This window comes from Malurus melanocephalus, unplaced genomic scaffold (assembly GCF_030028575.1).
Source record: "Malurus melanocephalus ecotype Western Australia unplaced genomic scaffold, MMel_1.1 scaffold_101, whole genome shotgun sequence".
NCBI classification, from domain to species: Eukaryota; Metazoa; Chordata; class Aves; order Passeriformes; family Maluridae; genus Malurus; species Malurus melanocephalus.
In genome coordinates this window covers 312,066-326,453 of record NW_026623333.1, presented here as the reverse complement: position 1 = coordinate 326,453, position 14,388 = coordinate 312,066, and the positions used below count along the sequence as shown (strand labels likewise).

At 35.4% G+C, this 14,388-nt stretch overlaps 1 protein-coding gene across 2 annotated transcripts in view; it reads right to left on the bottom strand.

Annotated features, from left to right (window-relative positions):
• Positions 1-14,388, bottom strand: part of KIF16B (kinesin family member 16B) — a 117,047-nt gene that overhangs the window by 73,644 nt on the left and 29,015 nt on the right. For both annotated transcript variants that reach the window (XM_057369008.1, XM_057369009.1), the window contains exons 10-12: positions 12,895-13,070; positions 11,017-11,082; positions 7,852-7,911 (exon numbers count right to left, since the gene is read on the bottom strand). In XM_057369008.1, coding sequence (XP_057224991.1) covers positions 7,852-7,911; positions 11,017-11,082; positions 12,895-13,070 — 302 coding nt within the window. The remainder of the gene's footprint in view (positions 1-7,851; positions 7,912-11,016; positions 11,083-12,894; positions 13,071-14,388) is intronic.

The window sequence follows — 14,388 nt, the reverse complement described above, 5'->3', positions numbered from 1 at the left end:
AAACAAAACACAAACAAGTAAACAAAAAAAAAAGCAAACAACCTAGACAACTATGGACATGCTACTCCTTCATGCAAAACATAATGCACAATTGGCTATCCTGATTTGGTTTTTTTCCTGAAGTGCTCATCTTGTTCTTCAGAGCAATTGAGCTTGGTATGACACCTGATAGRTGGGATTTTGAATTGTTTTCCTGGACCAGAAATTCTTCTTGAAAATAAACACCTCCCAATTCAACTGGAAAAACTAGGACATCGCTTTTCATTCAAATATTCAAAATTCTTTTCATGGCTCATGTCAGAAGCTTTTTTGGCCTACTATTGTAAAATCATAGAAGGGTTTGGGTTGAAAGGGACTCTCATGGGACACCTTCMACTAGACCAGGTTGCTCAGAGYCCCATCCATCACCTTGTCAAACTYCTGTGCTGACCATGCCATTATCCAGTCAATAAGTCTRTAACTGTAGCTTGAGCTCAGGAATGCAAATGAAGGAGGATGCTAAGAGGCTTCCAAAGGCAGGTAAAAAACCAATTCCACTCCTTAGAGCATCAAACTGCTTCTTSAGGTAATCAAAGGTCTGAGCACCTTTGGATTGCTAAAAAAAGTTGAAACGCTGCTCTTTATGTTTTGAAACACAACTCATCTCAGATTTGTTTCCTTATGGTCTGTGAACACAGCAACAAAGTAAGAACAAGGGACAATGAAAAACAGTTAAAACAAAAATAACCTTGGAACCTTTGACAATCAAGGGTTTAACTTTTTAACTGAGACGTACCACAGAGAAAATCTGAGAATTGAATTAAACACATTCAAAACAAATCCTTCAGCAACAATATGTCCAAATGCTGCAAATAGGACTTTGAAAGAAATCAAACGTGAATATTTAACATAAAGTTCTACAGAAGTTGACATTTTGAAGATGATTAAGTCCTTGTCTGGTCTGTTGTGRATTAATTAGTCTTAATTATGTCTTCTGAATTTATACATGGGTAGAAACTCCAGACACAGAAACAGTGATATTCATGGATGAACTATTACTAGGCCAGAAGCTGCCTSAAACCACAAGTCTTTTGCTGAAAAAGATTCTGCAAAACAATGAGACTTCTTTTACATGGAATGAAGTTGTGCTTGTGAAAAGAAAAATATTAGTGCTCCATAGACTTGTGTTTAAACTCTGTTTATAAGATATCCATACAGAAAAATCCACTTCAAAACMAATGGGAATAAGACACATAAAACACCTTCAAGCATTAACTGGTACTTCAGTACCTAAAATAGTGATAACCTGAAACACCAGCACAACCCCAACAAATGAAACTGAATCTGCACTCTCTTTAACAAGACTCTWATTGGATGAGTCAATCACTGCTGAGAATATATTTTTATTTCCTTCTGAGAAGATTTTGGATAGAGAAGGATATTAACTTACAYTAGACTGTCAGGGTTCAGTATTGTCTATACTGCATCACAAACAGCTTTTAATTACATGAACACGTATTTTATACAGGACATGGGAATAATTCATTCCATAGACTTTATTCTGGGAATTAATTGAGAAAGCAATGGACTATTATCTACGGGACTCCTACCTAATTTGTTGATGAAACTGGATGATGAATTAGTCAGGGAACTGCACAGGGAGAAAAGAACTAGGCTCATAGCCTAGCATTTATTACTTTTAAAAGTTATTTTGTGTTTTGCATGTTTCTTGGGTGATGGGAGAATTAAGCATTTCACTTTAATCTAGAGTTCTSTATACTACTTACCTAGAAATTCATCTCTACTTCTGTAGAGATGAATCTAATAGATTGCTTTAAATCTGTGAGTTTTCGTCGGGCTCAACATGTAACCCATGCTATTGAAAGAAACTGGATGAAGGTATAGGACTATGTAAGCAACAATCACCAAGGGGAAAAAAAAACAGATTTCAGGACTAGCAACACAACAGYGAAGATTTTTGCAGAGGAATATGCATAGTTAGACACACATTCTTGACTAGCTGCAACAGCCACATTATTTGCTGCCACCTGTTTACGATATCTCTTTGAGAATTTCATTAGAAATACCATCTCTGTAGTTGGGAAGCACAAAAAAAAAGTACATGGCTCCAGCTGTACTGCTGAGGCAGTGTGACTGTACAAATCAAGGCTAATGCTCATCTGCCAATTAAGTACCACAACAGTACCATGCACCCAAAGCTATCAGAATCATACAGCAACAAACTCCTAAATATATTGCTGAAAACACCAGCAGAATAAAATGGTTCCAGCATTTCATACCACACTGTCAGGAGAAACACCTCCTTTGTGATGCAGATATAAATTTGGGGTTCATCTAAACTGTTGATGTTGGAATGCCTCTTCCCCATCCCATAGCTAAATCCAAAAAGGAATTAATCTCTTTCTTAATACTTCTCTGCTGATACTTTCTAAGAAACAGTTTTCAAGGTATTTCTTCTTCTTTCAGGAGTTTCCACTGCTTTCAATTTAGACCAACTTCCTGGCAAAAGATAATTAATAGGAAAGCAGACCAAAAGTGCCAGAGGAATTGTTAAACAAGTGGTATATGAGCTGTAGAAGGGATTTCAAAAGCAACCCATTGTGTCTGACTCCCTCTAATTTGAAARCTGCCTACAAGCTCTAGGGATGGATTAAACACAAGCATGGCCTGGATAATCCACAAATGCAGGGCCCAACTTGGAAGGAGGAGRGCAGTGAAATATTTGGCAGAATGGTTACTCCTAGACACTGGGGACTCTTTCAGAATACACAGCCTATCAACCAAACTGTTCAATCCTGGCTTAATCAGTGGTTGGTGAGTTCAGAAACAGCAGTACCCACTCATGATTCYCTTATGGCCCAGCTGGTTTCAAATGGACAAAACAGTAAAAAACAATCAATAGCATTAAGCATCTCTTGATCACAACTTTCTAGCAGAAACTGAAAGTTAAAAGTGGTCAGTCCACCACAGAGGCATCACAATCAGCTATGGCATCTGAAAGCAAAAAAGATTTCTTAATCAGATGAACATAGGTGCAGAAAGACTTGAAAGCAGACAATATTCCTTTTGACATCTACTTTTGACTGCTGCACTCAGCATTCCCCAGGTGGCTGGGACTCTTTCAATACGGTTTCTAGGAAAAGAGCTACAGTAGATCCAGTAGCACCAGCTCCCAATTCAGTACYTTTTTCATGCTCTAACAACAGCAAGCCAAGGCTGAGACTGGACAAAGCACTAAAAATAATCATTAGTGAGTGAAGAGCAATGAGAGCTGCTCCTCTAAAGAAAAAGCAATTTGTATTTTGGGACAACCATATAACCCCTTTGAAAGTTTCTATCTGCTTGCTTTTATAGAAAATTCTCTCCATTCTATTTTCTTTTTTCTCAGTCTGCATTGACCTAGGTACACTCATCAGACTGAAGCAAGGAGGATTATTAGATAAAGTAATATTCATCACTTAGCAATGGYATCTGTTCAGGCATATAGCATGAAAAAACAATGCCTCTTAAAGGTAAAACAGATCACATTTGGATAACCTTTGCCCAAACTCAAATTCCAAAGGAGAAAGCCAGAGTAGATGATGTTATAAACTACAACCACTGCTAGTAACTGCTACACTTGGGAAATAAACACATAATGCACAAGGTATAAGAAAACAAACCCTAATAAAACTGAGAGCTAAACTTGATATTACTTGTCATTGCTCAGGAGGCAGGAACTGTGGATAAATAAAGTACAAGGACCAAGAACAATAAAAATTCCATTGTCATCATACAAGTTTCTTAAAAAAAAGATGGGAAAAACCCAACGAACGTATTAATTTTTTTTTTTATACTGAAACTCAATTTTAAAGCCACAGAAGTAATTCATCAAGAGAAAAACATTAAAAGAAGCACTTATATAAACAGAAACTGCATATCACTGCCACTGGCRTTTCAACAGCAATATCCAGAGAAAGTAAATAGCAGAAGCCTGGCGAGAGATCTTTGTGTCCAAAAGTCTGTTTGCTTTCTCAACTGTATTACCTGGTAAAATAAAAGATACAGTCTCTCTCAGAAACTGTTCTTTCACATCTCTAAAATATCAAGGATACAAAGTTAATAAAATACATGTATTTTAAAGGCTTTAGCTAAATCTKTCAAACATTCKAGATATACTGTCAGTTGAAAAATGYACTGAAAAATAATTGCAAWAAATAYTAATGTACATAATCTTTATTTACATAATAYAAGTGCATTGTAACTGTGAATTGTTATCCTGAAGTACTTTTGTCAAACCAGTTGCTCATGTTCTTCAGGACTTGCTTCTAAAACAAAGTTTTGGCATTCTCATAAACTTCCTTTAGTGGATGTGAACAGCAATGAAATTCAAGATACTGCAAATCATTTTCCCTWAAAATAGCTAAATTAAATCTAAATTAAGCATGCAGCAGAACCTGATTTTTCTATCTGCAGTGACATCTAGTGTAAGAAATCAATACCACACTTACACAGGCTTCTAGAAAAGAGATGCTATTTTTATTTATCGTGTGATTATGGACCAAGACAAACAAGACTAATTAACATCAGCCCTCTTAAAACGTTCATAATATCTTTTCCTCTGCACAACACTCACAAGCCAGCTGAAGACAATTCTATTAAGCATAATATGTAAGAGACCACTTACAGTGAATGTGCACTTTTCCTTTCCGCACAAATTGAGCTTGATAAATGAACATACTTTACATAATTGTTAGGGGGCAAATAATTGTTGAGAAAGCCAACATCCCTAAAAACAGAGCTGCCACTCTATTTATTCTATCAACTTTTCTAAAAGAAAATAAATTCACCAGCAACATCTGATTTAAATTCCTTCTGCCAGTTCCATAGCTGTGCAATCYTGTGTTAATTTTGCAGAGATTTTTAAACCTCTTAAAAATTCAAGCAGATGACATAGCTTGTAGAAAGGAAACAAAAACTGGAAGTATGCAATGAGAATTGTCTAACACAAACAGATGACAAACTGAAGCAGTTATAAAATATCAAATAAGATTTGTTCAAGTCAAAGTACAGATGTAATTCTCCCTTTAGAAGTACACAGTTATGCTTCAAACACAGCCAACAACAGACATTCTAACCAAAATGCAACACCAATATGTCTAACAAGTAACAAGTTTACAAAAMTAATTCACTTGCTGAAATGTGAAAAAGCCTTAGAAACAATTCCTGCCAAAGATACAAATAAACACATATGCCAAAATGACAAATGGTTTAAATACAGTATCATACAGACATTGTTTTATATATGAATGCACACCAGTCTTGTAACTCCTTTTTTTTATCTGATCTGTAAATAGAACCATTTTTAGAACCTGTTCTCCACAGGAATGTGACTAGAAGTCTTTAAAACTCACATGCACTAAGAGTAGAATTAAAGCCAATATAATTTTTAGAAGTGAGCCAAAGATCTTGTACAACTTCTCTACCCTACTGCCATCAAAAGTGGAAGTAGATACTAGATTTTTAGGTGAAAGCAGAAGTTGCTAATTGAGAACACTTCTCACCTGATGCCTGAGCTTGTTCAATGACATGAAAGAATGAAGAAAACAAATATTCATCAAAGGGCAACATACTGGGGTAGAACACAACACAAGTGAGAAGAGGAAAAGGAGACAAGCCAGACAGGGTTAATAGGTAGTAACAAAAAGGCATAAACCAGCAAAATAGTAATGTATGCCCAGTTTCTGGCAGAAGAACACAGACATAATAGTTTAAATACCATTMAGCAACAGTGGTTTAAAGATTATCTGGAAATGCAAATAAATGTAGACAAAATCAGCATTGATATAGAACACAACAAACTATTCTTGACAGAGTTCAATATGGTATGCAAGCCACCACAGAAAGCAAATTATTAAAATCAAAATATACATGCTTCTGCCACTTTAATCGACACCTCATAAAGAGCAACAAATTGCTTTCAGTTTTGGTCTCCTAGAGTTTTTGCTGGATATAGTCAAGATTCCTCAAGAAAGAAAATTCCCCTGCTTAGATTAGTATGTCCACCAAAAGAATTGCTTGATATTAGTCTGTATTTACTCATCATAGCAATTCAAGGGTATTTCATCTCTCCCAAAAAGAGGCTTGATACAAGCAGGCAGTAGATGTTAATGCTTTTCMCAAGCAGTTTTCATACAGTTTTCTTCTTCAGGCAGGAGTCACCATTGTTAAGGCACAAATATGTACTATTAAGCAGTAGTCAAGGAAATGGCACACAAAAAAGAATAMTCAAACAAAACATCAATAAACAGTGTTTAACAACACATTTACACACCATGTGGTAAAGTGCTGCAGCAGAATTAGTATTACTGATGCAAGTGAGGTAGTGTCACCAAATCCAATAGGACAAAGCCAGTTAAAGMAGTGACTAGTTAAACTATTGACCACARRAWTWRGSMMMMMMMMMAAMAAAAAAACAACCCTGTCCTTCAACAGACTCTGAAGATAGATCTCTCTGCATCCTTTGATATCAGTTAACCAGCAACACACAAAGCTAATGACATGATTACAATTAAACGGGATAAGAAAATAAAAGAGAACTCTGTATCTACTCCAAACTGAAAATATTCTCAAAAGAGCATTTAAATACTGTTATACTAGCTACAAATGACACACATCAAAAAGGCAAAAGCTAAGTGTCATACCAATTTGTACACAAACAGACAAAGGGAAAAGAAACTTAAATTTGGGAAGAAAAAACAGYAGAGAATTATATAAAGAAGTGGACATTTTAAAAAGATTAATATAAAACCTGGTAAAGGTTAAAGAAAATGAAACATGAACGAAGGATGATAAAAATAAGGTGACAATAAAAGAAAAAGGATCTTCACAAGAATGACAGCATATGCAGTCAAACATAGCAGCCACATCAAAAGAAGTTTTGTACCAATTAAAACCTCAAAGCAAGAGAAAAATCAAAAGTTGGATGTGCTACCCTAACATTTCAGAAAGATGATCCAAAGAAATTACAGACTCCAGGAYTGATCTTCAGCAGAACAGTACAAAAAGGACTCAACTAAGTAAATGAGCAAACAGGATTTTTTCCGTCCTCTTCTTTTTGGGAATGTGCACGGAAGAACAGTAAGAGAAGGAAAAGAAAAATCCACAGAAAGATTCAATGAGCTTGAGATGAAAGCAAAATGCTACAGTTAAATGCTGAGATTGCAAGACACCTGAAGACAGAAGCAATGTAAAGCAAAGGTTCTCTAAGGTGCAATCCTTCAGTGACATTTAAAGAAATAACCCAAAGCCTGTCGACTTAAAACCAAACATCACTTTGGGTTCTGAGGCAGTATTTTATCCACAGTGAAGCATCATCCACATATTTTTCAAGTTTATTAAGCATTAAAATATCCTTGCTTTTATTGAAAACAAGGACAGGTGACAGATTGTAATACTAAGTTTGTATGGTTAGTATGTCACTTTGTATCACAGTGAGGAGGTCAAGGATGAAAACAAACATCATTATCAGAAACAATGCTTGGCTCTTTGGGCAGATCAACACCACCAAGAACCTGCCATGCTATACAATACAGAAGCAGCATTTTTTAAACCCTGATATATGCARTGTCCTAAGCTTTCAATACAGAAAATGAGAAGATTTGGGGTTTAGGTGTGAGTTGACAATAATTCTGATTCCAGAGGAAGCCAGTTACCCTCCAAAGGGATTCTTCCAAAAGCACAAAAGAAAGAGCACACTATCAGTACTACCATCCCCAACCCAAGATATGTCCAATCTGTCAACAACAGAATGAATGACTATACAAGATGCTAGGTCAAATGRCAAGAGGAAAATTTATTTATTTGCCTTACTTTCAGAATATCTTGAGTTTCATTCCACTTGTTAGTCCACTCTTTGGTCAGTTCTTGTACCTATAAAAGAAAACAAATATTTTTTAAAAGATCACATCTCTTCCTAAGTTCTTGATAAACGCATTCTCAGAAAATGTGCCACATCTATGTGCCAGGTCTTTTAAACATCTCTAGGGATGGTGACTCAATCACTTCCCTGGGCAGTTTTTTCCCATGCTTGACAACRCTTTCCATTAAGAAATTTTTCCTAGTATCCAATCTAAAACTTTCCTGGTATCCAATCTAAACCGATATTATATCCAAGATATCCTCATCCAGGTAGTATGGTCCCACCACCAACTAAATTAGTAAGATATACATAGAATCCTAAATTGTACTATTTATTTGCTAGCTGAAACTCACAGGTACCTTTATTGCATGCTGCATTTTAAGTTTCATTTTAAGCTACATTTTAAACTGYTGTACTTGGTCTACTAATAGTTTAATTCTGTGTAATATATAATTTACCACAAACCCCTTACTCTGTTATTTTCTTATATCTAATAAGCAATAATTCATTTTGTATTAGACTTTATCAGCTATTATTAAAAAACTAGCAAACGAGACTGGGTCCAGGGGTGCTGGCCGCCCTGATAAGTAACTGCTTAAAAGTTACTTAAAAAAAACCTAAGCAAAAGACAGAAATCTATCTAAATTCCCATCTCCAGTTGTAACAGTTGGTCATGCAGATCTGCCTTTCCTAAACCCATGCTGACAGGGCCTGATTCCCCTGGTTATTCTGTACATGCCGTGTGACTGGACTCAAGATGACCAACTCCATGACTTTCCCCCAAACTGAGGAACAGGCAAATAGAATACTTAGGATTTGTCCTTCCTTTCCTAATCAAACAGTTGTCCACCCCGTAAGTTAATTTTCATACAACACTATTGTACAAAGAAAGAAGTSTTTGATGCAGTTTCTCCAAACATCTCCCCATCTGCCACCTGCAGCTACTTTCCTTGTTGTGGCAGATCAGCTTCAAATTAATGCATGAAAACTAGAGAAATTTCTCTCATCTCTACCTTCATCTCAAGATTTCAACAAAGACATGTGAGCAAACTTTTCAATGCACCCCTATAATTCCTAGTGCAGCTAACTGGAAYATTAAAACAAAATAAATTTCAAAAGATTGAAGAAATACATTAATGAAGTCTATCGCAGGTCCATTCACCCTACCAGTACAATTTGTATCACTCAGGGACCCTTTGTTTTTAATTTAATTTTTTAAAATTAAACATTTTTAAATTAAACAGCTCAAAATTATTCTTGTATTAGGAAAACCAACTCATTAAAGAAAATCACCATATACTTGTTGAAAGGAATGAGAGGGAGATGTCTTTAYRAACAAGCTATGGGGTCTGCTGRTAKMTAAGGCCAGATACCWACAGGTGAAAGGAGCAATGGGAGGAACCATAAATTCCASAGGAAYTCCACCAATTGACACAGGCAGTGCTAAATCCCTTAGAGATTTAGAGACAARGAACAGAGACACARAGAATAAGAAAGGGGGGATGTATATTAGATGGGGRTCTGTATTAGGCARTTTGGCAAGTCTCAAGTACCTCAGCCAATGGGGAAAGAGAGAGGGAAATGGGGCCRAGAAATTAGGATAAAAAGGAGGCTGCATCCTCTAACAATTTGAGAGAYCCCATGGAAATGTSCCATGGCCTCTCCCTTTATTCGAAWAAAGTTACRRGACTCCTGTCTCCTTTTTGRACCKCTGSTGTTTTGTGGATTAAGTTTCCTAACATCGTCAAGCAATATAAATATAGTGATAAAGCCTTTAAATCTATATAAACACATTAGTTATTKCACTCAATTATAAAAAAGCTATAASCACTGCAATATCTACCACAAATTTTCAGTAATTATGTCTATAGTMATTATCACAAATAGTAATCACCATTTAATAAGGCTGACAAAGGTAATAAAATATGCTTGTATACACCCCACACAGCAGGGCCAACACTTGTGAGCAGGATAAGCAGTGGTTACTGTCAGAGCATGAATAAAGCACTCTAATTAGCCTACAATCAGCAATTTATATAACTCAGCTACTCATAGAAAAAAGCTTTTTGCTTATACCCAAAAATAAACCTAAAAATATAAAAAAATAGGATTTTTAAAGCAAGACATTAATTTTCTAATTCTAAAGGTCCAAGCAGCACCCCTGTAAAACCTACCTTTCAAATCAGCTAAACTGCCCCCGTTTTTAAAGGCATCATATCTACATTTGATTGGCATCTTTTGACAGTATTCAGAACTAAATATTTTCTACCATGCAGCTAAATAATTCCTAATAATTCCCTCTTGCCTCTTCCAAAGTATGAGTATTACTCTTTCTTTAAAACAATTTGCAGCAGCTTCTAAAGCAAGCAAATACATAGAAAAGAATTAACAAARAATGATACAATAAAGAATGAAAAATTACTAGTCAGAGAAATGATACTACCACTATATCTACATTCTTTTGGATGCTGTAAGTTATCTAAACTCTCTGGAAATTTTTTTCCAGCCTCTACACTMAGCTGGATTATTGAAATAACTTGGTGAGAAGCACAATGTGAAGTACATCTAGATCTCAGACCCTCCCYGCAAAAGATAGCTAATTAGGCACTGAACATATTTGTACACACCAGATTCAAACACTGACATTTTCTAAAAACCTATCCCACAAGTTATTAATTTCTTGAAAGCATAAAAGAGTTGACTGTTCTCTCCATAAATCTTCTGCTGTTTTTTCCACACACTGAATATTTTGTTACTCTGATTACTTTCTGCTCATTGCTGTGATTTAGWGGCTTTTCCCTCTCTAGTCTATTTACAAAGATACTTTTGTAGTATCAGACAAGCTGTCAGGGAACAAATCTTTTCATTAAACAGAATGGTTACATAAATAGCAAAGAAATATTTTTATCTCAGTTATAATGCCATCTTAAATTAGCAGGATAACAAAATTACAAATTCACAAACTTTTTTTTAAACATCAAGGCAATGCTGCTGGTGGAACAAAATTTAGTTGTGCATTAAAAACATCCTGAAAATTATGAACACTCTTGCATCCAGACCAACCACCTTTCCTTTTCTTTGACATTTAAAAGCTGCCTTATGAAATTATAACTCACCCTTGCTTCATTCTGCTGAAGCTTTTCTTCCATACTTAAAGCTGTCGGAGAATCCAAGAGTGCAATCTAAAATTGTAAAAAGTAAACATCAATTTAAAAAAAAGACAGTAACAATTTCTGGGGGAATCAAACAAAATGTAATAGTTCAACTTTTAGGATTCTATCGCATAAAGTCCTTTAAACTTCAATACATATAATTTTACCTTGAAATGCTGTACACAGAATAATCAAAATCTTGTCAATTGGTTTGAGAGTGCTGTTTTCACTCGCTACATACACATGGTCACATACATGCAGACACCAAAACCAGACACATTTGAAACAGCTAACTCCTGATACAGCTTTGTTTATACTTCTGCTAAACATGAAAATTTATGATGCATGAATAGTTCACAATTTTGCTTTAATACATATTTAAAGTGCTTATCTAAGTTAATTGGCCTTAAAAGACAAAAATTACTAAACAACACAAACACACAAGTAGTACTCATTGTAGGTGACTTTCTACACTGAATCCAGCACCATATATTGATAATCAGTATCTTCAGATCTACAGAAGCATTTACAATACTTCCGTTTTGGTAATACCAAGGAAAACCACAAAAGAAATTAGACAGAGATTTATACTACTGTGCATACATAAAATAYCACCTGCTGTCTTACAACCATCACAAATTCAATTAACTTAAGCAAGTTCTCTATCATATCCCACACAGCTATCTACCACCATCCTACCACTGAACCAGATTTATTTTCAATATCCACTATTTTACATGTTGAAACTAGGTCAAAGCATTCAAACTTCAAGGGGTTTACATCTACTTTGCTTACTCTAAAGCAAAGCAGACCATGATYTGAAAATAATTTCCCACCCCAAAAGAATATGAAAGAAACACAAGTAATTCAACCCGATAGATTTCTAATTGTAACAAAGTAGAGCTCTCTGCTTCAATCATCTACAATATCCATTTCTGCTTCTAACAGTGGTCCCATCCTTTTTCAGCAAAATTTTTACAGCATGAAATCCAGCTGCAGTCTTACCCTTCTACTAACAACAGACCATACTGAACTGACATCTCACATTGCACAGCCCACCAAAAATAGAATTRCATAGTTCTAGAAACAAACCTGAAGTATTACTTCAGATACTTYCAAATTATATTTGCTCAAGTATGAMATCTAGCAATYCTGAATGACATGTAGAAGAGACAACTGCCTGAGCCAATTAGACATTCCTTATTGTTACCTTGGTTACACCATCCTGGGAACACAGGAGAAACTAAACTTAATTGAGCCTGTGCAGCAAATGTTTGCAGCAGATTATACTGACAGAGCAAGAAAGAGAATCATGCAAAAGTGAAGCAAAACATGACTTTTGTTTTTGTACATCACCACTGAAAAGATTGCTATATATTTGTTATCTGCCTTCCAATGTACTATGCAGCCAAACAAAATGTATTGTTTAAATCCATTCATACTCCTATGTTTTTATATTTATGCATCTAAAATACTTTCAACCTTCTCCTTATTTTAAGATACTACACAAAGTAMCTCTTCAGTCATCAGGCTAGACCCAGAAGGTATATTTCAGCTCAGACTCCTAATGCTGTGTTGACYACCTGTCCCACAGTACACTGCAATCCATCTTGGATTATATTACAAGAAATCTAAAAGCTTTGGGATAACATTTTTTTCCCCCTTGTGTTAAAAGAGGTAATACACTGGCCATATGGAAACTGATCCAATCAGGAAGCTAATACTCATTCCTAAAGCYTGTTCACTCAAATCAATATAATGAAAGATAATTATCTCATTACATTCCAGAAATAGATGTTATAACTCCAGAAAATATACGCATTAATTCCAAGTAAAGCYAACCTGATTCCCTTGAGCAAGCAGGGTTTTTAATCGGGCTATTTCAGCTCTCAGCTCACGGATCAGTTTGACGTTAGGATCCTCATTAATAGTAGGCTTGTTGATGATGTTTTTGGCTCTGTTTGCATAGCGAAGTGTACTCAAAGTTTCTCCATAATTGACATCAGCAGGTGAAATAGCTAAGGATATGAAATCAGAAACAGTTTATCTAGCACTGTAGGTTTCATTTACTGAAGTTAGTTTATMTTTTTAAACTCAGATAAACTCAATGTGAGCAAAGAGACAGAAACAYATCATTWACCAGTAYGGATACAATTTGTTCCAACTCTTCACYRGACTCCACTTTCATATATAATTTGCATAAGTAAACACTGCATGAGAATAGTGTATTAACCTAATCAGGTCTAACAATCAAGTGTTGCAAAGAAATCTTGCTGTCAATCTATTTAACATGTACATTTCCCCAGCAAGCATAAATGTTATATACAAATACTTCACAGGCTTTCTTGTAATTTTTTACAAGAAYAGTGGGGAAAACAGTAAGTATTTTTTAAGTACCAGTGTAATCATTGAACAGAAAAGACACTCCATGTAAAACACAGTAGRGAAATTAAACAGCATTAAAACAAGAAAACAGACATGAGAACCAAAACAAGAGAAGAGCTTCTATAATTTACAAACCTAGCTGTTCTCCTGAGCTACAGGCATTTGGTAGCACAGAACTGTCAGCTATCTGATGCATCAAGAAAAACCAGTATTATTTTTACAAGCAACCTAACTAGGAAAAGCAATGCAATCTAAATATAAGTGTTAATGCTATCCTTCCCTTAATTTTTTTAACAATATACATGATGTTCTAAATCAAAATGATAATTAAGGCATCCAAACAGGTAAGCAAAATCACAGAAGAGAAAACCATCCAGAAATCATAATGGTTAAACTTAGGAACAAGAGATCAGACAATGAAAACACCTGAAAAACTAATTTAGCAACTAAAAAAAAATCTGTCCTTTCTCATTCTCTCAAAAACAATAAATATTCTTTTTGTGGCAGAGACTCTCTGAACTATAGGAGATGCACTTGGAAACAACCTATACTTCCCCTCGCTCCCACTCTAACTTCCCTGCTTTATCTACTATCTCCTCKCCACTGTTCAATTATTCTCCTTCTAGAAGGGTGTTACCATACATTACAGAAATATGACAAATAAAAATCAGATATATTTTTCTAACAGCCTTTCCTACAGTTTAAAGTCATCTTCCTGCATTTTTTTGTGCTTAGTTACAGAAAAGGCAGGCCAAATGTAAYTGGACAGCTTGTCAGGCTCTGTTAGGGAATTCTACCACATTACCAGYAGAGTTACTGTTGGAGAAAAGATGAACCATCAGGGCTCTGGCTAGCAGAAGCATCACTAATAGATGAGGAAGTAGCTGGAAAAGAAGCTGGGTACTATAATCATTAGCATAGGCACTGAGAGCTCACTGTGTTTCTACAACT